This window comes from Equus quagga, chromosome 8, assembly GCF_021613505.1.
Source record: "Equus quagga isolate Etosha38 chromosome 8, UCLA_HA_Equagga_1.0, whole genome shotgun sequence".
NCBI lineage: Eukaryota > Metazoa > Chordata > Mammalia > Perissodactyla > Equidae > Equus > Equus quagga.
In genome coordinates this window covers 29,980,492-30,005,179 of record NC_060274.1, presented here as the reverse complement: position 1 = coordinate 30,005,179, position 24,688 = coordinate 29,980,492, and the positions used below count along the sequence as shown (strand labels likewise).

General features: G+C 39.8%; 1 protein-coding gene across 1 annotated transcript in view; it reads left to right on the top strand.

The window, feature by feature from the left end:
* Positions 1 to 24,688, top strand: part of RELN (reelin) — a 461,988-nt gene that overhangs the window by 389,116 nt on the left and 48,184 nt on the right. The window contains exons 37-46 of the mRNA XM_046670156.1: positions 115 to 199; positions 1,891 to 2,073; positions 3,980 to 4,151; positions 4,253 to 4,355; positions 6,056 to 6,285; positions 11,014 to 11,234; positions 12,824 to 12,971; positions 15,216 to 15,474; positions 16,345 to 16,594; positions 20,285 to 20,453. Of these exons, the coding sequence (XP_046526112.1) occupies positions 115 to 199; positions 1,891 to 2,073; positions 3,980 to 4,151; positions 4,253 to 4,355; positions 6,056 to 6,285; positions 11,014 to 11,234; positions 12,824 to 12,971; positions 15,216 to 15,474; positions 16,345 to 16,594; positions 20,285 to 20,453 (1,820 nt within the window). The remainder of the gene's footprint in view (positions 1 to 114; positions 200 to 1,890; positions 2,074 to 3,979; positions 4,152 to 4,252; positions 4,356 to 6,055; positions 6,286 to 11,013; positions 11,235 to 12,823; positions 12,972 to 15,215; positions 15,475 to 16,344; positions 16,595 to 20,284; positions 20,454 to 24,688) is intronic.

Genomic DNA, 24,688 nt, shown 5'->3' with positions numbered 1-24,688 from the left:
TCGTGACTTGTATGTATCTATTATTTAGCTAATGCAAGTTGGATGGATAAAATCAAAGGAAAATAATTTTGCAAGTGAAATAAGATTACTTAACGTATATGTTTTTGTTTTCAGGAAGGGTTAAGGATGCTTATTTCAAGAGATCTAGACTGCACCAATACCCTGTATGTCCAGTTTTCACTTCGATTTATAGCAAAAGGTAAGTCATTTCTGTGGGTATGAATTCACTATACCCCTTCAAGAAAATTCCCCCATGTACAATTCCTCTCCCACAAAGAAATAACAGATTTGAGGCCCAAAATTTTGTAATTTGGAAGAACAAACATAAATTTGAGTACGTAAATGTTCACAAATGTTCTTCTATAATCTAAATTCACTTTACTATAAGGGTATGGTAACTACTGATTTTATAATAATTTCATATAGCTGTAGTTATCATTCTAGTTCTGTGGGAGTTACATTGATCATCATGTCCCTGAGTCTTTTTTCCACCACTACTTTCTAGCTGTAAGAATTTTAAGTTAAAAAAATTTAACTTATGGAAATTTTGGACTTTCCTTTCCAGGTGTGAACCCCAGAAAACCAACTTTGTCATTCTGACCTTTCATATTAACGAAATAATTTTCTTGACAAATAATGCCATTTGGGTATAGTAAATTTTCAAGTGGATTTTTGTTTTTGGGCTGAGATTTAAATGAATGACCCTTTGTAAAATTATGATGCCTATAGAATCAAAAATTTTTGGTTTAATGTTTCCTAAATAAAACACAGAAAGATATGTCTTTATATCTGAGAAAGAGAGGGAGATGCTGTTGTGTGAAAATACAAGATTTAGTGTGTGTTTTGAGGTTTATTCGTACAGAAAGCCAAACCTGTCATCACTTTAAGTTGCCTCTGAAGCATGTGGACTCTAAGGCCCTATGTGTATAAGTCGGCTTACGGCATGATGACAAAATAAGAACATAGCATTTCCCCTTTTTTTTTCCCAGAATAATAACTTTTTTTTTTAGCTAATGATTTTGTCTTTTTAATCATCTTCACATTCAAAGTCTTCTTTTATTCATTTAGGTCTTTACAATAAAATGAAATTGTTTTTTCCCTGTAAAAATCTCCCTTTTAATTTTCTTTCTTCTTTTTCTGTTTCTTTTTTTTTTTTTCAATTGCAATAACATTGGGTTATAATATTATATAGCTTTCGGATGTACATCATAATATATTCTGAATTCTGTGAGGATTACATCATGTTCACCACCCAAAAACTAATTATAGTCCATACCCTCACATGTAAGCCTAATCATCCCTTTTGCGCCCCCCCACATGGTAACCACCAATCCATTCTCCGTTGCTATGTGTTTGTTTGTCATTGTTTTTCTCTTCTACTTAGGAGTGAGATCATACAGTATTTGACTGTCTCCCTCTGACTTATTTCACTCAGGATAATACCCTCAAGGTCCATCCCTGTTGTCACAAATGGCCGGATTTTATCATTTCTTACTGCTGAGTAGTATTCCATTGTGTATATATACTACATCTTCTCTATCCATTCGTCCCTTGATGGACACCCAGGTTGCTTCCAAGTCTTGGCTATTGTGAATAATGCTGCAATGAACATAGCGGTGCAAGTATCTTTATGCCTTTGCGTTATCAGGTTCTTTGGATAAATGCCGAGCAGTGGAATAGCTGGATCATAAGGGAGATCTATTCTTAATTTTCTGAGGAAACTCTGTACTGCTTTCCACAGTGTCTGGACCAGTTTGTACTCCCAACAGCAGTGTACAAGGGTTCCCATCTGTCCCCATCCTCTCCAACATTCGTTGTTTCCTGTCTTAATTATAGCCATTCCCCATTTTTATCACAATATGTTTCATGCCTGTATTATCTTCTTCCTAGGTACCCCAGAGAGGTCTCACTCTATTCTGCTACAGTTCTCCATCAATGGGGGCATCACTTGGCACCTGATGGATGAGTTTTACTTCCCTCAAACGACCAGCATACTCTTCATTAATGTTCCCTTGCCCTCTACTGCCCAAACCAACGCTACAAGATTCAGACTCTGGCAACCTTATAATAATGGTAAAAATACACATGTTCTCCTATGATCGAAACTGACCGTGGCAGGTTAACATGTTTGTTTCTGAGGTGTGGAGGAAGCGTCACCTGAGTGGCTTAGCTGTTTATACCACACATTTTACATGCTTCCCTTCTGATGAGTCTCAATGAATATTTAACTTTATACCTCTTTATCATCTCTTCATACTTGTCTCATAAGTTCTCTCTCATGTAAATGTAGCTAAATCCTGTCACAGAGCTAAGGTTTTTAAAAAATAATCCAACATTACCATTAGGCGCTCATCAATTGTAACTACATTTTTGCTGAATTCATTTAGGAATACATAGTTCTTCTGAGTGTGCCGTTCCATTAGTGAGACAGAGCCACATTAGAGCAGGGTGCCACGACAAACTGAGAGGGAGTTACGCCAAGCAGGCAGTCCCTCAGATAAAATATTCTTATCACATACACTTGCTTCACTGATAAGTTAAAGGGAATGTATAATTTAATAGCATTTTCAAATGGCTACAGAAAATGATTTTACAAATTTATAATGTTTTATTGCTTCCTATATTTCTATTAACTGCTGATTATAAAGGATCAGAGTCTACCAAATCATGCATTTAATGGCCTAGGTAAGCACGGAGATATCACATTAAGCAGATTCTTTGCAGAGATAACAAAGAAATGGATAAGAAAAATGTACTGCCATCTCGAAAATTTAACTTGAGTATTTCCTTTATAACTAATATGTCAAAAATAGAATAATTTTAATTTATAGTGAACAGAAAAAAATAACCTTGTATAATCACCAAATAAGAGTCAAAAAAAGAAATGCAACTAGTTTCACAAGCCAGGGGATATTTGTCTTCATGTTATGCTTGGAATGCATACCTGATTTTTCTTCATTGTTTTCACCAACTGCTTCTAAAACAGGAAAGGGAAGAGAACTACTAGAATTAGATCAGTGATGGGGTTAGAGGGGGACACACATGTGGCTCCATTTAAATGATGAGGTTATTTCCACAGGCTCTTGTTTACAGATCCTTTTTTCTATATTTTGTAAGAATTGTACTAAAAGTAGGAATCTGTGAAGAAGCAGCCTTGGGGAATCTTGAGGTTTCTGCTGGACCTGGTCCTGTCACCTTGTTTCCATTTCAATCCAAACAGGGCTTTGCAAAAGCAGCCTGGGTTTGCCCTTCTCAGTAATATCTTCACTAAACACCCAGCCTCAGTCGCTGAATCAAATTCTATGATAGCGCAAGGAGTGATTCTACTAGTTTTCTGGATATTTCCCACGTATTTTCAAATAAACCTACAAGTTTTGAAAAGCATTAAGAAAAAAAATAAAGTATTATATAACACAGAATATTTTCTTCTGTGTAGTTTTTAATAATTAAATAAGATTATCATCAGGCCAGTGTTTTCATGGCCGTGGTCTTTAGCCTGACTGAAGCATGATGCTAAGTCATGGGTTGACTCTAAAAGTCCTGAGTTGCTCCTTGAATAGACTAGTCAGTGGACCTCAGTTCTAATCTGCAGGCTGACTGCCCATCCTCACAGATCCAGACATTTTCTGGATTCCGCTAAACCGTAAAAACATAGCTCAGAGCCCACTCTTGCCGGTGGAGGGTCCTGGGACCGCCGAGACTGGCAGGGCAGCACACTTTCACAAGCTGTTTGCACCAGCTTCCTGAAATCACGGAGGCTATTCCGTGCTACATCGACTTAACGTGATTGAAAGCTTAATTTTTTCGCACTTTAATCACTGTAAACACACAGTTACATAGTCTTTGTTCCTTTGTCTAGAAGGCATATGTTTAACCTGTTGTTACTAAGTTCTTTCTGTCCTTTACTTTCTTCCAATAAGCAAAAATGTCCTTCTGATTTTCACCACTGGAAAAACTTGCTTTATCCAAAATGCCTTAGGTAAGAAAGAAGAAATCTGGATTGTTGATGACTTCATTATTGATGGAAATAATTTAAACAACCCTGTGATGCTTCTGGATACGTTTGACTTTGGGCCCAGGGAAGACAATTGGTTTTTCTATCCTGGTGGTAACATTGGTCTTTATTGCCCATATTCTTCAAAGGGAGCCCCGTAAGTATTCAGTTGAGAAGCTGAAAATGAAAGCACAGCTGTGTACAAATCACGATGAGCTTTTGCCTAAATGGATTCCTTGTTGTTTTCTTGTATACCAGCGAGGAAGATTCAGCCATGGTGTTTGTTTCAAATGAAGTTGGTGAACATTCCATTACCACTCGTGACCTGAATGTGAATGAGAACACCATCATACAGTTTGAGGTACTTGACTCTGTTCTATTAGAAATGCTTTAAATTTTATCTTGAACAAAAGCTAGGAGAGAGGAGGAAAATCTCAGATAATTTCATGCATTATGACTTTCCATTTTTGTGCAAGGACAAAAGAGGTTTTACATCATAGTTCATTTTTATTAGCAGAACCAATTGTCCTACTAAGGTTTATGTCTGAATTTTTGTCCTTTATTTATGACATAATCTCCCCACCTACTACCATGAGAAGTTGTTGAAATAAATTATTCTAAACATTTTAAAAATGAAAAGGACCATACTCTTCTAGAAGTATTATTTTCACAATTTTTATGTGTTACTTAGAACCCAGATCAGTGTAACTATAGTCTATACCATGCCAGCGCATTTATATAATATTTATCATAGTGTCATGAATTTTACAGATAAAATAATACTTCACTATTTTTATAATTTCTGTATATTTCATTAATATTCATGGACTGCTTATATTTTTCAAGAGAGGAAATTAATAATGTATGAAAGAAAAATCTTCATGTGTTTCAAAACTTAGATAAAATGAACAGAACCAAAGGTGCATCATGCTATTGTTCAATAGCTTTAACTTTCGAAGATACTTTTTTCATAGCTGAGATCTATACCAACCACTGGACAAGCTTAAAATAGTGCCTAATAGCATCAACAAAATGTCAAATATCTGTTTTAGATTAACTGCCTCCATCCTCTAAATTAGAGTTGTCTCTTGCCTCTCAAAGGTCAGAGACCAAATGAAGCCTTAGTGGAGAAATTATTCTATATCTATTTTAAACTTTCCGTTATATTTTATCATTTTATTTTAAGTCAATTATAAAACTTTGTTATATTTTCTAACATTTATGCTTTAAGTGTTAATAAAAACTAGCACCTGTGACTCTTTCAGAGTTCTGTTATCAAAAGAATCTGGGTAGAAGCAAATGCTTATAGTTGAAGGTTTATCAGTGTCAGCAGTTTACTCATCAGAAAGGAAGAGGAGCAAGTTCGACGGTTGTTATGACAGAAAGAAAAGGTTAATCCCGATTGGAAGAGGGAAAAATTTCATGAAAAGAATCACATGCATTTATTTAATTAAGTTTTAGTTTAATTCACTTGAGAGTATGGAAGAGGGAGTCGAGGCGTTGTTTGCCTACTCGTTAAAAAGGTCTTTCTGAGAATACTCTCCCTGTGCCAGGGAAATGGTGACAATGATTGTATCTTGTTTCGTCTTAATATTCAATACATATTGAAGATTCTCCACATGCAAAACTTTGGGGGTTTGGGGGAAGGTGTCATGTGAAGGATAACAGAATCTCTTCCTATCTGGCAGACAGAAAAAACTAATGGTTGGAATTAGGGAACCAGTCTTCTCATTACGATTTGCTTGGCTTGGCTATGAAAGTGGGCCAAACGTAAAATTTGGAATTCCCTGCCAGCCTCTGCCTTACCGACTTCCTAGTTTTTTAATAAAATGAGGGAAAATAAATTTTTCATGAGACCCTTTGAAGTTCTTTATGAAAAATTATTATTGGACGGTAATATATGATATTAGTCAGTTAGGCAAAACAGAATTTTATAGTGTTAAATATTTCAGCAAGACAGTTCCCAGGAAAATGGACTCTCAGGAAAATAATGAAGTGGTGAATCGTTTCCAGGCTTGTCGCTCTGAGGTCATTCGTTTCTTTTTTTTCTTCTTCCTCCAGATCAATGTTGGGTGCTCAACTGACAGCTCCTCTGCTGATCCGGTCAGACTGGAATTTTCACGGGACTTCGGGGCGACCTGGCACCTGCTGCTGCCCCTCTGCTACCACAGCAGCAGCCACGTCAGTTCCCTGTGCTCCACGGAGCACCACCCAAGCAGCACCTACTACGCGGGGACCACCCAGGGCTGGAGGAGGGAGGTGGTGCACTTCGGGAGGCTGCACCTTTGCGGGTAAGGACCTGCTGCCTCGAGCCGCGTTCTTCTCATTTGACAGTTTTCTCCGTGACATCGTCGTTGACTTGCCGCTTTCCCGGGGGAAATTTCCACCTTGCATTTCTTCCTCACTTCTCCACTTGAAGCAGATCAGTGGATATTGAAAACACAGGACACAGCTGACATTCTGCTAACTTATAGTTTGAAGACAGACTCAAAGTGTACACCGTGGACCGCACCCTTCGTGGGGTTCATAGCCCCATGGGTCTTTATTAGGTCAATAGGGAAACACAGGTGTATGGTCTTCCCCTGATGTTGTAATCCTCTCCCCTTCTGCCCCCACCTTGCCAATATTAACGCAGTTAGAATTTTATGACTTTGAAACATCTACCTGTGTCTCTTGTGCAGGGAGAGGGCACCTGTGAAGGATGGAAGCCCGCAGAATATTCCAGATGTCTCTTTAAAAAAGTTGTTAGTACTCTTCCACCAGGCATTTCTACTTTTTAAATCTCTCTCGGATTCTTATTACATATATTTGACTCTTCTGTTGAAAAGCTCTTTGGAGATAAAGGACTTCAATTCTAATAGAAATGAAATGAAAAGTATGGTTCAAAAAATAAAACTAATCATGTAAATGAACAAAGAGAGGAAGTCAACAAAGCAGCCTGCCTCAGAATTTGTCTTTTCTGTCAGAACAAAGAACTTATTCTTTCAGGGTATGTCAAAAACAGAAGAAAGTACTAATGTCGTACTTTCAAGATGGAAGCAGATTTAAATTCCCCGTGTAAGACTCAGCATAATTAGAAGTCTTGGTTCTTTGAGCAAAACTACTAATACCTCATACTTTTCCAAAAGGGTGAAAGTGAATTTTCAAAAGTCTGCCTCTCTTTAGACATGAATCCATTCGCTCCTCATCATATCATCAGCATCCGATTACTAAGGACTTTAGTGTTTTGTGTTGTCGAGTCTGTCATTTATTAGTTCTTGCCATTGCACTAGGGTACTATTCTAATAGAAAACATAAGTGTTTAAAAAAAATAAGCATCACTAAGCAAAATGTCCTCCAGATTCTTTAGAAGTGATATCCGAGGAGGCAAGGAGAGTCCCTGGAACCGTAGGCGTAGATGGAGCTATCGACTCAGCCAGCACAGGCAGAAAGTTTGGGGCATGGGGGGACAGGCGGAAGTTGTCCATAGAAGAATCAGATGGGGGAAATAGCCCAGGAAAAACTTTTTATTCCCAGACCCATTGGATTATTTAAGATTGTATATTGCAAGAAAAATAAAGAGGGTTACAAAAGAGTGGAAGAACTTATTGGAAACAGAGTGGGGAGTATCATGGACTCTGCTCAGGATGCGTGAGGACGTCAGCAAAAGGAGTTTGCTGGGGTTTTTTTAATCACTTTTTATCGTTTATCATGAGTTTGCTCATTTTTATCATGCTAATGTTACCCTCACTCAGCAAACTGCAGCTCTCATTTTCTGGAACTCTTAATTCCACATTTCTAGAAAAGAAAATCTGAACCACTCATCAGCTATGACTAGAAAGACAAGTGTTGCAACAGAAGTGTAGCTGCCAAAACTCCATGTTTATGGGCCGTGTAAGCAGGGAAAAAGGCCTGGATAGCCAATCACGTAGGCACATAGGACCAAGACCGTGACCATTATGGTACTGCTGAAAAGCTCCAGGTCTTCTCTTTAATGGACCTCTCATTTCCTCCAGTCACCCAGCTAAGAATTAGATTAAATAGAAAACAACCCTGAAGATAGGTGGTAGGCCATGAATTTAGATTGTTTTGACAACTGAGACTTGTTTCAACAAGTCCCCACAGGGAAATACTTCTATTTAAAGGAGTGTGCAATAAGGTCACAGGACAGGGCTCCAGGGTCCTGGAGACCGCCTCACGAAGCCCGTGGTGATTTCTGCCGCGCTGCGCTTAGACACACGGCATGGAGATAGAATTCGGAAATTTGAACAAGAGAAATGCAAACGTCTGTATTTTCACTTACCGGTTTTAGGTGTCAGTTGAACATACACCTCCTCCATTTATAAAGGTACAGACCTTAGACCATCATGTTATTTGTGTTCCATGTCATTTTTCCTTCTGTAAAGAGAGAGTAAATCTGTTCAGGAGGCATGCCCACTCTCAGAATGCTATAACCTACCTTTCAAAATGCCTTCAATCACTTCTGCAAAGAGAAGAATTTGCCTTAATAGCGTTGTCTAGTCCTTGTTTGAGGAAAAGAATTAGAGCTCTTCTTAAAACCCACACAGGCATGAATTGCTGGAAGGCAAAAGTTAAATTTTCTCCAACTCAGTGAGCCATTCCTTGATTTGAATTCAACGTGGTTTGTAATAATGGCACAAGTGCTAGATGTTAAAAAAATGTATAACCTATGTTTAAATTACCCTTTTCTGTGCTCTTACTGGACACTAGATACACAAGAGAGTCAATTAAGTGTTTCCAGGTGCAGAAATGGCCAGTTTTTGCCTCCACATATAGTCAATTAGCTTCCATCTAATTTTCTTCACATCACCTTTGTGTCCTTTTCGTCCGAAGTCTTTTTGTCTCTAAAACTTCCTAATTGTTTTTGCTTTATGCAGTTTCATAATGAGTCAACCAAAACCCCTATGTAATGAAAGCACTGTTGTGTGCTTGAAATTTGAAGTTTACGTTGAAAAAACAGATCCTTTTGAATACCACTGGCTTGAGAGAACAGACGCTGATGTTCACCAGGGAGGGTGGCAGTGAGATATTTTCAAAATGAGATTTCAGCAGAATGGAACCTCAGTGAAACCAGACCCTTCAGCCCATTTATCATAGTGCTTGCAGTTTCTGTGTCAAGGCAGGTGAACAATAATAAATATCCAACCGGGGTGGTTCATTTGTATTCAGGACATTTGAATAAATAAGAAGTTCAAAAAAACCCGTGTAAGCTTTTGTTCAAAGGAAAACTCCAGCCATTTCCCTCAGCTCAGCAGTCTGAAAGTTCAAAAGGTAAGGGAGTGCCTCTTGCCAAGACTAAACTCTGACAAGTATTTGAAAATAAAATTTAATTACGAACTGGCATTTTGGGGGCAGCTTGATGTAGTTGGAGTCTTGATACAAACAATGAAATTAGGGTTAAAATTATATGTGGGAACTTGACTCCATCTGCTTTACCATCTACTAAACTTGAGAAGCCTCGTGAAGGCTTCTAATACTGACTTCTAATTTGAGTGTCTCCAAGAAGAAATTATTCTGAATTTGGTTTCTATGATGATTGAAAATTGGGCAGATTCACAGGATACAAAAATGAGTGCTCATGCCATCTCTACATCTCTTCCCTCTGAAATAAATCCACCTTCTACGAACAGAGTTTTGTGTGTAATAAATATATTTAACTATTTCTGAACTGCTACCTAAATATGTAGATTATTTCTAAGGAGCTAACTTATCATCAACAATATGATAGGACAATTCACTTACAAATAAAAGGGAAAATTAGCTTTGATTTAAAAAGGAATTAAGCAATAAAAGACATCTAACTAAAAATAAATCTGATTTTGTTGTTTCTCTCTTTAAAATAATCTTTTGGGGCTCTCTGTTGCCAATAGGGATAAAATCCAAAAAATCTTAGTTGGACTCTAAAGGCCTTTCACAACAGATTGTACAACAAACATTTATTGAGCATCTGCTGAGCTCCATGAAAGGGTGCAAAGGAGAAGGAGACGTGGGCATTGGTCTCTAGGAGCTCACAGCCAATAGGGGAAACAGCTTTTAAATAACTTGGGCTATGATAGCTATAATAATGGAAATTCCATCAAAATTATGGAAGAGAGAGAGCAAGAAGGGAAATTAAAAGACTGGTTATTTACCATATGGCACAGCAAGTCTGCTACCATTCTCCCCAAAAGAGTTGAAAATAAGTATTCAAGCAAATACCTGTACACAAATGTTCATAGCAGCACTATTCATAATAGCCAAAGCTGGAAACAAGCAAACATCCGTCAACTGAAGGATGGATAGATAAAGTTGGTATAACCACACACTGGAATATTATTCAGTCATAAAGAGAAATGAAATTCTGATACTTGCTAAAACTCAGATGAGCCTTGAAAACATTATGCAAGTGAACAAAGCCAGATACTAAAGGTCACATATTGTATGGTTCCATTTATGTGAAATGTCCAGAATAGGTAAATCCATAGAGATAGAAAGCAGATTAGGGGTTCCCAGGGGCTGGGGGTGTGGGAATGGGGACTGACTGCTTAATGGCTGCAGGATTTCCTTTTGGGGTGATGAAAATGTCCTGGAACTCCATAGAGTTGATGGTTGGCTGACACTGTGAATGTGCTAAATGCTGCTGAACTGTACACTTTAAATGGTTAATGTTTACTTTTATGTCATGTGAATTTAACCTCAATTTAGGGGGAAAAAAAAAAGACTAGTTGTGTGGGGCATAGATAGTAAGGATGGAGAAAGCTTCACCAAGAAAGTCAATGTTGGAAAAGGTGAGAAGCTCAGGTGGATTTTTGACATAGTGATAGGATTGGAAAGGGCTTACAGGAAGCAGGAACCTTACTGACAAAATCCTGGAGATTGAGAAATGGAGTCTGCATTCCTGAAATGGAGAATCAAGTTTTTTACTTCTTGAGTGTCGAGCAGAGGTGGTAACTGCCCAGTGCTCATTGATCAGTTGTGCTTACTTTGAAGGTAGTTTGTTCTGTTGATCAGGTTTTGAAAGACTTGTATCTCTTTTCCAGATCTGTGCGTTTCAGATGGTACCAAGGATTTTACCCTGCTGGCTCTCAGCCAGTGACATGGGCCATTGATAATGTCTATATTGGTCCCCAATGTGAAGAGATGTGTAACGGACATGGGAGTTGTATCAACGGAACCAAGTGCATATGCGATCCTGGCTACTCGGGTCCAACCTGCAAAATAAGCACCAAAAATCCTGACTTTCTAAAGGATGATTTTGAAGGTAATCTTTTCTTGTAAATTCTATGTAGCTTTATGAAAGAACTTACGTATTAAACACAACTTGTAATATAAAAGTAATCATTAAGTGCCACTCTAATATTTCACTATTTATCATTACGATTGGGACCACCCAAGTCTTCATTTAGTTCTGAATTTTATGTAGTTCCAATTGTGAAACAATGGTCAATGAGAGTCAATAAGACCGTCACTGAGAAAAACTAAAGCTATTTTCACCACTTTTTCTATCACAGGTAATTTCTGATTAATAATAATTTTAGAAAATATCTATAGAGAGTTAGTCTTCTTGCACGGAGGGAATAAGTTTCCAGAAATATAAACTCCTTTCATTGCTTTACCACCAACTAAGTAAGCAGCCTCTCATCACTTTCTGTACCTTAGTTTTGTACCAAGAATCTAACGTCGCTATGTGTGAAGATAATGTTACAGCATAGAAAAATGTATATGATGTAATGATTGAAATTATTCACAGTTAATTTTATATCCATTGGATATGCAGTCTGGTAAAACTGTGGAAAAACGTTGTTAGAAGAGAAAATCTGAAACAAATGTAATAGCTATTTATGTTAGGATAGTGGGATTCAAAGATTTTCTTTTTCCGAAGTTGTCTGTAAAATTGTTCTAATATGTTTATGGTTTTAAGGTACATTTTAAAATTGGGTTTAGGTCTATCAATACAATAGAATATTATTCAGCTATGAACAGGAATGAAATTCTGATATATGCTGCAACATGGGTGAACCTGGAAAACATTATGCTAAGTGAAAAAAGTCAGACACAAAAGGCCCCATATTGTATGATTCCATTTATATGAAACATCCAAAGTAGGCAAGTCCATAGAGACAGAAGGCAGATTAGTGGCTGCCAGGGGCCGGGTGAGGGGAAATGAAGATTGCTTAATGGGTACAAGGTTTCCTCTACCAGTGATGAAAAAGTTCTGGAGTTAGGTGGTAGTGATGGTTGCACAACATTGTGAGCGTACTAGATGCCATGAGTTGTTCACTTTAAAATAATGAAAATATTGTGTATTTTACCACAATCAAAAAAAACCCTAGATCTCAGATGAGTATCTGAAGAGATTTGTGAGCTGTTTTTGAAAGACATTATTTAATAGGAAATATTGAATTACACTGAAATTTCTCCTGTTAAAACTGTATTTTTTTAAAATATTATGCAATACTTGCTCGATACTGTCCTCACAGTAGCAAGCACACAGTGAAGAAGCCAGTGGAAGGGCCCCATTACCTTCTCTTACTTTTGGCCTGAACCACTCTCTGACTAGTCAGTGTCTTTTTTTGCAGTGTAGAGGAGCAGAAAGAAGGGTCCCATGTGGCTGGACCATAGATGCTCAGGAAAGGCCCCCTCCTTCTGTTTTGTGGACGCTTAAATTATACAGCCACGGTTGAACAATTCAAACAAGCTAAAATGTGGAAGAGATCTCTTATCCCCAAATCTGTGACTTCAGTATTTATGAATTCATATTTTAAAACTACACAAAGCACTTAGATATTTCTTTAAAACATATGACTGTATTTGGGGTCATAGATAAACTACATTTTCCACTTTTTTCAGGCCAGCTAGAATCTGATCGATTCTTATTAATGAGTGGCGGAAAGCCGTCTCGGAAGTGTGGAATCCTGTCCAGTGGAAACAACCTCTTTTTCAATGAAGATGGCTTGCGCATGTTGATGACACGAGATCTGGATTTATCACATGCTAGGTAATCCTTTTTAAATGCTGTTGAGAAAACACGCTGCAAAGTACAGCAGCAGAGCACAATCGAATCAGAAAGAAATGGAGATCTCAAGGACAAGGCTGAGCTGCTCTCTTGTGGAAGACTCCATTAAGACACAATTTACATAGTTTCCGTTCTAAAACAGAGAGATTTGCACAATAACTAGATCAGAAATGAAACACAGCTAAACAGACAAAAGTTAATATCTAGTATCTTACAAGATGGTGACTAGGAGATGACAATGTTTAACTTACTTTAACTTCAAGAAGATAATGTTGCATCTTTATTCACCTACCGAATAACTTTTCGTTAGCACTTGGACTGTGTAGAAATTGTTTACACCAAGCTCAGTAGAAACTTAACTGAAATAGAATACGTCCTCAGATTATTCACAATTAATTTTATATCCATCAGCAGTTTAAGAACATTTGAAGTGTCACCTTCTTCTTTATAAGCATTTCTGTCCAATGATTTGCTCATACGTTCTAAGCATTCGTTTTCTCTATTGAGCACAGCCACTCAGAAACAAACATTTTAAACTGGCTCAGAGGATTATGTCCTGTCAAGATGTGTATCCCTTGATGATTTGATGAGCCAAAAACTTAGCCAGGAAAATAAAAAAGACAATTTAACATGTGTAAAATGGAACCCTGACCTATTTTTGCAAATAAGCAGAGAAATCATGTTTTTGGTTTTTTGAAGCATTTCAGAGTATCTTAAAATACATCTTAACATATTCATCATCCTCTTTCTCTTAAATCTTTCATTTATTGAATTGTAAATTTGATCGTGCTTCATAGGAAATACAGTTCTATCTGTGGGGTAATTTTGCAGTTATAGAAAGCAAGGTTTTATTTATCTCTGTCCTATTTTAATGCATATGGTTTAATTTGATGCTCTTTATTTCAGATTTATTGTTGGCAGCTGAGTTCTCTAATTTAGAAATTATTAGGTTTTTCCAAATCATTTTGACATGATTTATCTATAACTAAATTGATATAAACCTTTTCCCAAAACAAGTAGACAATATGCTAAAAGTTTTTCTCTGTAAGTGATTCTTGTTTTTATAAATATAAACGTCACTAGGCACTAACCATGTATTTTTTTCATTAATCCAATGTTAAAAGCTCCATTATTTATCTCATTTCAGTAGCATGCTGTGTAGGATTTGCATATATTGACCTCAAAATGCTCCATGTAAAATCCCAATTTTCTCGGGGTTGTGAGATAAATGAATGCCCAGTTAATGGAGATGAGGGGTGGGAGGAACCCATGAAGAGTGCATGGTTTTATATATGGAATTGATAACCTTTATTATAAGCCCCAATATATTTCATATGTCTGACATGCGTACATAATTGGGTATGTGTGTTAGGTTACACATGAAATTTATTCTGCGTTACCAGCTAGCACAGCGGCCAGACCAGGCACCAGCAGCTTGCCTGCCAAAGATAACATGTGAGCTAGTTTTCATTGGCACCCCAGCTGGTTGCTGCCACTCTGTTCACCTCGCTGCCAGCTGGGAAGGCTGCCACTGGCTGGCCGCCACAGCTCTCGATGGCCAGTATCATCCATCCCAGACCCAGCAGTAGTCAGAGGCTGGCGCAGCCCACCATCCCCGCCGCCCACACTCATGCTCCCCTGCCCTTGGCACAAAAGACAGAAAAGAGGCCCAGACTTGACACACCTCTTCCAAAAGATGCCTGGCCTTTCACAAAGAGGTGCTACAACTGGTGAATTTAAATATATCTCCCAAAACCCGTAATATAAGATCTGAAAAACTACTGGGAAAACCCGAGAATGGATGATTACGCCAATAAATGGCATAAACTGCGTTAATTACATTCTTCCAGTTTCAGATACTAAGGACAAGGATCCGAATTTATCTTAAATAGATGACAATACACACTCCCAAACTTGGACCCTTCCCATCTTCTTACAGCATAGCTGAAGGGTGCAGTGACTGCTCACTTCCCTCGGACTCTTCTCGGTGGAGGGGTGCAACATATAAATATGGGTACAGAATGGCCTTTTTTCAGACTTCACATTTTGTTGACTCCCTTTCACATTAAAAAGGAAAATTGGGCTTTGAGATGACTGCTGAGGGCATTCATTAAATCCTCCTGTTCATTAAAGCCACGCATCCTCCATTACCCACGTGCTTGTCTTCTGTTAATGGTATAAATCTCTCACGGAAGTCAAAGTCTACAGTAATTTTATTCATGTCAGATTTGTGCAGTTCTTCATGAGACTGGGCTGTGGGAAAGGTGTTCCTGACCCCAGGAGCCAACCTGTGCTCCTCCAGTATTCTCTCAACGGCGGCCTCTCGTGGAGCCTCCTTCAAGAGTTCCTCTTCAGCAACTCCAGCAATGTGGGCAGGTACATTGCTCTGGAGATACCCTTGAAGGCCCGTGCAGCTTCTACTCGCCTGCGCTGGTGGCAGCCATCTGAAAACGGGCACTTCTACAGCCCCTGGGTTATCGACCAGGTCAGTCCCTTCAGGATCAACCATTATCATTTTGGGCACTTGAGCTGAATGTGGCCTCAGATAGCATTTAGTCCAACCTGATTGCTCAGTAGAGGAAGCCTGGGCCTGACGGTTGAGTGACTTGCCCAAGGGCACACAGCTAGATGAGATATGGCATTTAGCTTCCTTTCATTCTCTATTCCTTCAATTGCCTGAACCTATAAACATAAACAACACGACAGAAGGCCCATGTCCTGCACATAGAGGATTCTGCCATATGGGTAGAGGGACTTTATCAAGCGTGATACAGGGTTGTAATTCTCTGAAAAGGAAAATGTGCAAATTAGCGTTGGTGCCACATGCAGTCGTTCCCAAATCCTCTTTCCTAGCCTTTGAAGAAAAAGATAGATAAATCTCCGTAACATCCTTATGGACAGTTCCTAAAGGATCTTCATACAGAATAAAATGCGTATCAGATAGATCTCAAAGAACCCGTTAAGAAACAGTAGAATCCATGCAAAGAATTGGAACTGAAGTGCCTTAGGGTACAACTGTCCTTAAATAGAAATTTTACATGGAAAATAATCACATTTAAGCCAAATTTTGCTTTCCCAGCTTGGGTTCGTGTAGTTTCCAAAGGCACAATTTGGCCCACAAAGGCTGTGAATGGTTTTGTCAGTCCTTCAATTTGTTTTCTACAGCTTCTTGCCAGATGGGCAAGCAGACCACGTAAACAGGAGCATTCTGAAAGGGCACCCTAACATCATGCTTGGTGTGAAATGCCAGTTCTGAGCAATCTGACAGATGAAAACAAACAAACAAACAAAAGACTGAACTTTCTCATATCTGCAAACCAAATTGAAAATGTGCTTTTTACAAAATACATTTCAGATTCTTATCGGAGGGAACATTTCTGGTAATACAGTCTTGGAAGATGATTTCACAACTCTGGATAGCAGGAAATGGCTACTTCACCCCGGAGGCACCAAGATGCCTGTGTGTGGCTCTACCGGAGATGCCCTGGTCTTCATCGAAAAGGCCAGCACCCGTTATGTGGTCACCACAGACGTCGCTGTGAATGAGGATTCGTTCCTACAGATAGATTTCGCTGCCTCCTGCTCCGTCACAGACTCTTGTTACGGTAAGTATTCCATCTCCAGGTAGAGGGACAAACGTATGTAAATGGTAGCGATGGCTGCCTCTGTCAGAGACTATACGACACCTCTGATAAGTCTTTAAGTGAAGCACAGGTGCACTTTGAGTTAAACCATAACTGCGTTCTTGAAAGTGTGTGTAAATTGAGTTTTAGAAGTTTACTTTTTAAAGCATCAGAATGTGAGCTTACTTGTAAGCATATGTACGTGAAGACTTCTTTTATACGTAAATAATAACCCCTAATTTATCTTTTTGTAAATCCAGATTTTTTTTTTATTTTTTTCCTTTTTCTCCCCAAAGCCCCCCAGTACATAGTTGTATATCCTTCGCTGTGGTCCTTCTAGTTGTGTCATGTGGGACGCTGCCTCAGCGTGGTTTGATGAGCAGTGCCATGTCCGCGCCCAGGATTTGAACCAACGAAACACTGGGCCGCCTGCAGCGGAGCACACGAACTTAACCACTCGGCCACGGGGCCAGCGCCCCAGATTGTTTTAGTATCAGATTTGTGGAATAAAGGGCTCTCGTCACGTAGAGAATGCCAGAATAAGCAATAGGATTTACACATGAATTTGTATATACATTGGTTTTAATTCATAGGGCTTGGAATTAGTCCAGTTACTGTCTCCTTTCCGTCTCCCCGGGATTCATGAAATTTTGTTGTTCCCATTTTGCCTTATACTTTTTGCCGTCATAGGTCATAGCATATTCTAGGCCACTCTCCTTGTAACCAGTTTGCATCCTCTAGGTTATGCATGCACACGCTCTTGCTCACACATAACTTACACACACATGTGGATCTACCTTAGGAGAAATAAAAACTGGCATCATCGCATACTTGGACCTTTCACTGGAACTTGCAGACCTGTCAGGATTCTGAGGCCTTCTGCTCTTTCACCACCACCCCCATCACTCTTCTTCCAAGAGATCCAAACTAGAATGTTCACAGGGACCTTGTTCCATTTTAAATTCTGGGGGCCAAAATCTGAGGAATTTGGTTACTTCGAAGATCCTACAAAATCCAGATTTTTCACATTTCCATTAGTTTGAACTTAATGGATTCATCTTAGAGGGAATCCCAGAAGTACTCTTTCTACCTCAGGTTCAGTCAACACTAAACTAGTCCGTAGGGGGGGAACTTGGAAAAGTATGAGGAACACACCCTGTCTTCAATAGGTACAGTCTAGTTGAGGGGGTACTTCAAAAAGGTCGTGTCCAGTAAATGACTAAATCAAGTGCCCTATGGAGTGGTACTGATGCGAGATGTAATGAGATTTCAAAGGAGGGAGAGATGACCAATAGATGGCCAATCCAAGGAATTTGGGAAGATTTCACAAAGGAGCTAAGTCTCAAGTGGGAATTGGTGGTTGGAGTGGATTTGATGGGTGAACAGAGAAGGTGGACACCCCAAGCTGGGCTGGCAGCATAAGCAAAGAAGCAGAGGTGGAGGTTGTCCTGGTCCTTGGGAGAAACCATGAGCAGACTAGTCTGAACTGGCAGTATTTGCATCTAATGGAGGAGAGCAGAATGCTGACTTTGAAAATAGAAAGGGCCTTTAAGATCCTAAATGCCTAGTCCCGCCTTAGCATAGGAAGTTGTTGAGAACCCAAGGAGGTAAGTCGACATGGTCAGCCTGCGGCAGCACCAGCACTGAAATACTGCCCTCATAAGCCCAGTCACCTGTACTTTCTACCATAGGCTGATGCAACCTCTTGAGAAAGGTTACGCTGAATGATAAAATGCAAGAGGAAAGTGGCTAAGCAGAGTTGGCAGCAAATTAAGAAGGGCTTTAAAAGGCGGGCACAGGAATTTGTGCTTGACAGGGTCATGAATAAGAGGGCACAAGTGCAGAGAGTGACGTGACGTGTTTTAGGGAGATTAGCCCCAGAGCCGAGGAAGGCGGGTAGGAAGGAATCCCAGTAAAGAAGCCTGAGTGGGAGTCTCTATGGGGGTGATGAGGACCTGCACTCTGTGGCATGGAGAGAAACAGAGTGGATGAAATTGATCTGAGGCGATGCAAATGGAAAGGAGAGAAGCAGCAAATCTCAAAACCAGGTGACAGGTGGAACATAGAGGGTAAAGAAGAGAGAAGAGTGAAATTCCTAAAATAATTTCTAAATTTTGAACCCAGGACACTACTGCCAAAGTATTGTCATTGATGGAATTGGGTAGTTAAGAAGAGATGTTTATTTACGAGGGAAAACGATGAGTTTTTCTTCAGTTTGGGTGAAAGCAGTTGTGAGTGGAGACGCTTTAGCGAGGAGGAGCTAATGTGGACAGCAGGAACTTTGTCTCTGCCGTGTGGCACAGTATGCCAGCGTCCAGCACGATGCCATTGGATGGATAAAATCAATCATGAGACATCAAATAGGGAGATTTGGGCACAAAGATGATAGCTGAAGCCCAAGGAGTATGCACGTAAAATAGAAGGCCAGAAATGGAGTCTGGAAGGATGCCCATAACTGGGGTTAGTTAGCAGAGGAGTCAGAGGGAAAGCAAGACAGGAGAGTCAGAATAATGTTCTCTAAAAGAAAAGAAGGTCTCAAGAATCAGGGAGTAGTCAGTAATGTCCAACACCGTGGGGAGGACAAGAACAATGAAGCCCAAGATGGGCCATTGTATTTAACTAGAAAAGGCCACTAGGAACCTTGGAGCAGAGAGTGGTCCCACACTGGCTGCACATGAGAATCACCTGGGGAGCCTTAAAGCTCCTGACAGCTTGGCCACGTCCCAGAAGAGTGAAATCACAATCTCGGGGGGTGGGGCCCCAGCATCGTAGTTTCTAAAGGTACCCAGGTGATTTCAGTGTGCAGCCAAAACTGAGAATCACAGCCTTCGAGAAAGCAATTTCTGTAGAGCGATGGGGCTGAAGCAGTTTATAGAGCCCTGAGAAGGGAATAGAGAGAGAAATATAAAACATAGGGTGTAACTTGAATGTTCCGGAAGGAGAGAAAGGAAGGAAGGATAGACCCACAGCCTGACTGCGTGCCGTCAGCTACCTCCTTCCACCTCCCCGATTTCCCAGTATATCCCAAAACACGGCAGAGTAGGACTTATGAGCAAAAGGGGTTTTGCAATTGCTAGAAGTTTCACCTGTACCGGGAGCAAAATTGGCATTAGTTGCTCTATACAATGGTCAAATTTTAAGAAGCCTGCTCAACTTTTCTATTTAAAAAATAATCATTAAAATATATGGTTACTGTGTTCTGTGTTTGTATGTTAACCATTAAATAAATGGATGTAATATAGTTATAATACATTAAATTATATATAATTTATATATTTATGTAATATACAGTCTATAACTATTAGATTAAATAAATATTTATAAATTAACTATTATTACTCTTGCTTTAACTGTATATGAAGCAATAGTTTTGTTCTGATTGCTCTGAGAGTTTCTCAGTTTAAGGAGTGATTCAGGAAAATTTACTTTATGTTTCACGTGATCTTATCTCCTTAAAATAAAAATGATTTCAGTATGGAAGTTAAAAATAACAACTAGTAATATACAGAGGGAAAAAGCAAACCAGGAAACATTTCGAACTAGGAGAGATAAATACGGGGGGGAAATCAAATTGACATTTGATTGAAATTAAAGCATGTGAAAACATAAGTAACTATGTTTCCTGGATGTGCAGACATGTATTTCTATCCAGAATAATGCTCTCTGTTTCAGCCATTGAATTGGAATACTCAGTGGATCTTGGATTATCATGGCACCCGTTGGTAAGGGACTGTCTGCCCACCAACGTTGAATGCAGTCGCTACCACCTGCAGCGGATCCTGGTGTCAGACACATTCAACAAGTGGACCAGAATCACTCTGCCCCTCCCTCCTTACACCAGGTATGGATGCTTCTGCGTGTAGTGCACCCAACTGTGATCTAATTTGGCATGTCAGATTTCAGCAGAGCAAATTTAAATGAATACGTGAGATTTTGCTGCTCGCTGATGGTATTGCCACACATGAATTATTAAGGAGATCTTAATAAGTAAAGTAGAAACCAGGTTTTGTGGTGACGTTCTTCTGTCTTTTCCCAAAATGCAGGGCTTTACTGACGTTTAACACTCATATTTTTAAAGAAGGGCATATGCAAGAAAACAGTGGACGAATCATTGTGCTTCTCCAGCTTAATTCGCTATGCCCAAGAATAAGTCTTAAATTGAAAACAGGCATATTGGACACCAAATAGATTTAAGTGGCATCTACTTTCTGTCAGTCAGACTACTGTGAAGAACAGTGAGTGGTGTCCTATACATGGATGTAGCAAATAAACGTGTATTAAAATTAGTGTCCGCTTTTGAAATTTTATTTTGAATGATATCTTGAGAATTATCACCTGGAGCATTGTTCTTTGTGGAAAACAATGCTTTATTCATTGTGTCTATAAGGAATGAAGGTGACAATAAAATTGCTGGTCAAAGCTGGTAAAGGAGTTAAGTCCAAACCATCTGTGTATTTGCACTTCTGCTTGAGTAAAGCGGAGAATTCACCTTGCCCAGTGGGATAGTTTTACATGACTCTCTTTTCGCCATCTAAGTAGGTGCTAATCATAGCAAGTCTTTAAAATCTTGATAGGAATGCCTGTTCCCTCCAAGAAAACGGTAATCGGTTGCTGCCATTAAGACAGAAGCGAAGCAGCCGATGCAGTATGTGGAGTGCGGGCTCACTATTGTTCTCTCGCCTCTCCATAAATGAAGAGTGAATAAATCTTCCTAGAAAATGGCCATAACATTCGAGCATTCATCTAGGGAATAACTTTTCTTGGGCTTCTCATAAATGGGATGGTTTCAGTTACTAACAGCCCAGGGCTCCTCTCCAATGGCTGGCTCAGAGGTACGAGACCATATTAACTGTCAGCAGAGTTGCCAAGTTTAAATGAGATACGTGAGATTTTGTTACTCATTAAAGGTATTGCCATGCATGAATTATTAAGGCGATCTTAATAAGTAAAATAGAAAAAGAAAAAACTCCATTAAGGCCATAGTCTTTTGTCTTTATGAGTTCTGTGAGTTATTACCCAGCTACTTGGTGGCATTCTGCAAATAAATGACATTCGAAGATTTATTCCAGCTAGTCATTACACTCCTGAGTCTTTTGCTCAAGAAAAGTAATTATTCCTCATCTTTTAATCTATCTTTTAATTATCTCTTGCACCTACCCATAAAAACTTTGACCCTTTCAAATGATATTTGAAAAATCTCTGAACATCCGTTTCCTCTTGTTATCGTATTGAAAATATGCAGTTTGTTTCTTATGCCACCCTGAGGGCTCATGTTGTACAATGATCTTAAAGGCAACACTGCCTTATACCAGGGCCCTTTGGATAATTCAGAAAGAAACGTGCATGGATGGAGCCCAAGCCAAACCTACTTCTTATCACGCTCTGCCACATGCCAGAGAGCATTAGAACAATACGCCAGGCTCAGAACACTTTGCCTCCAGCACAAGTTAACATACTATACTGTATCTGCTCTTACATCCAGCTACTTTTTAAATATGGTGTTGCCTTGTTTTGAGTTGAACTTACTGCCTCAACATCTGCAAAGCGTGAAGTCCGTGTTTATGTTGTCCACCGGGACAGAATGGAGAGTTTCCGTTTGTAGCTCTTCACTGTAAACAAACATGAGGCTGGCAATGTAAAGCCCCTGCTAAGGAGGGGTTTGGAGTGACTGTGACGGTGTGCCACTTGTAGGTTTGTTCACTCACTTATCATGTGACCACTAGGCTAGGATCCCAGTGTTGTTGGCACAGTGGTGGTAAGAGTTAACTGAGGTGGGCTGTGTACTGATTAACATCAAACCACTAAGCAAACTGAAATGGCCAGTAGTCACCAGTGGTGCGTACTCATTCCTTTAGTCATTCATTAAACAAATATTTTTGAAGTGTTTAATTAGGTGCTGGGTCTATGTGAGGGGTTGAACTATCCATGCCTCCTGGAGCTTTTAGTCCAGTGGGAGAGACAGGTATTAACCAGAAGTCACCAGTAATCACAGAAGTAAATATAAAATTCAACTGTGGTAAGTGGCGGAGGACAGTTGCATGATTCTGAGAGAGTATGGATCGTAGGTAGAGTTACCTTGGTCAAGAAGGTCAAGAAACACTTTCTTGAGAAAAGGATAATGGAAGTAAGATATGAAGGATGGATCGGAGTTAACTAGGTGAAGAGTAAGGGGCAGAGTGTTCCAGGCAAGAATAATAGCCCGCACTAGGAGGTAGTAGGCGTCTTTGAGACACTGAAAGAATGGATCAGCCACACAGAAAGAGAGTGGAGTAGGTCCGACATGGTCAGACCACGAAGAGCAGTGTAGGTCGTACTAAAGATTTGGGGATTGGATATACAAATGCTGAAAAGCCTGCTAAAGTGCTTGAGAATAGAGAGACATAGTGAGATTTGCATTCAGAAAAGCTTATTCTAACTGGAGAACAAACTGGGGCGGATAAGAGTTGATGTAGGGAGTGGCTTAAAGAGGCAGTGGGTGCTGGTAGCTTGGACTAAGGCGTCGCAGACATGAAGAGAAGTGGAGAAACTCCAGAGAGATGGAGGCAATAACATTGACTGAGCTTAATGATGAAATAGACGTGGGAGGTGAGGGAAAGGGCCCTGTTGAAGATGACTCCCTGGTTTGAGTTGCAAAACTGCATAAATGCTGGTGGTTTTCACTGGGAAGGGAACACCTAGGCTAAACAAAGATCCGTCACACTCTGCTCCGGACATTGAGGTTAACTAAGTAAACGGGGGTAGATACAATCATAGTCTCCAGTCCTCTCCATATACACTGGTTAAGTCGGATCTTCCTAGAAGTTCCTGCCCTGGAGGAGATTACAATCTGAGGAAAAATAAACAACTTAAAAATAGTACATGCTATATATAATTTAGAGCTTCACTGAGGAATGAGCTAGAAATGCTGTAGGTTTTGAGAGATGGGAGACAGCGTTGAATGCCAGAGTTAGAGAGGATTTCATAGAAGAGATGGGCCCTGCCTGGCCTCAAAGGATGGCTAGGAATTAGATGAGTAAGGAGAAGAATATTGTAAACTTGGGGCACAATGAGAAAGAGCACACGAGCCTGGGAGGAGCACAGGAGTTGCTGATTAAAGCAGAGGCTAATCTCTGGAAGCTGTGGAGAGATGTTTGTTAGTAGCGTTGGGTTAACGTATAGTAAATATTGAAGCAAGGCAGAGGAGGTTAGAGTTGTAGGGAAAATGAACTATGGGGAGTTTTGAGCTGAGAATATTCTTCCAAGAAAAAAAATTGGGAGAACAGAGAGACTCAAGTTAGAGAAAGTGGCAAAGGCGTTGTGATAGTGACTATACATGAAGTCACGAGGGTCCAGGCTCCAGCTAATGTGAAGTGGGTGAGGTGGATATTACAGGACGTTTCAAAGAAAGAGTTGCTAAAACTCAGTCACTTACTTCTTCTCCACTGCACACATCCAGATGACTCTAAAGTTTGAAGCCTGAGAGAGTGGTGAGAAGTGGAGAGAGCTGAGGTTGATTCCAGCGGGGATGGTATGGCAAATTTAATCAAATGATGCCAAATTCAGTGTGATGGCTGGAAATACAAATGGAAACATTTATTTGACAGAAACATGAAGCTCAGAGCCCAGGGGAAGATAATAAACTTTGGAGGCATGAGCATGGAGGTGATGGGCAATGCTGTGAAACTGCAGCAGCTCTCCGTAGGAGAGCATTGAAAAAGGAAAGAAGGGACCCTAAATTTGATAGAAGACCGAGAGGATGCAGTCAGGGAGGTCGAAGAAGAATCAGAATAATGTGGTATCCAAAAGCCAAGTGACAATAGAATATCAAGCAGGAATTGGTGGCCATCGGTGAGAAATGCCACAGAGAGTCATGAAGAAAAAATTTCCTAATAAAGTTACCAGATTTTTCAATAAAGAGATAATCAGTGACCTTCAAAAGAACAGTTTCAGTAAGGTACTGGAAATAAATACAGCCTTGCTGGCCCCAGAGCCCATGGGCTTAACCAGTATATTAGTACTACGTCTTAGTTGCTTACCTAAGAGAAATGGTCCTAGAAGAAATAGGAAGAAAGGATGCCAGGAGTTCTGGAGAGAGGC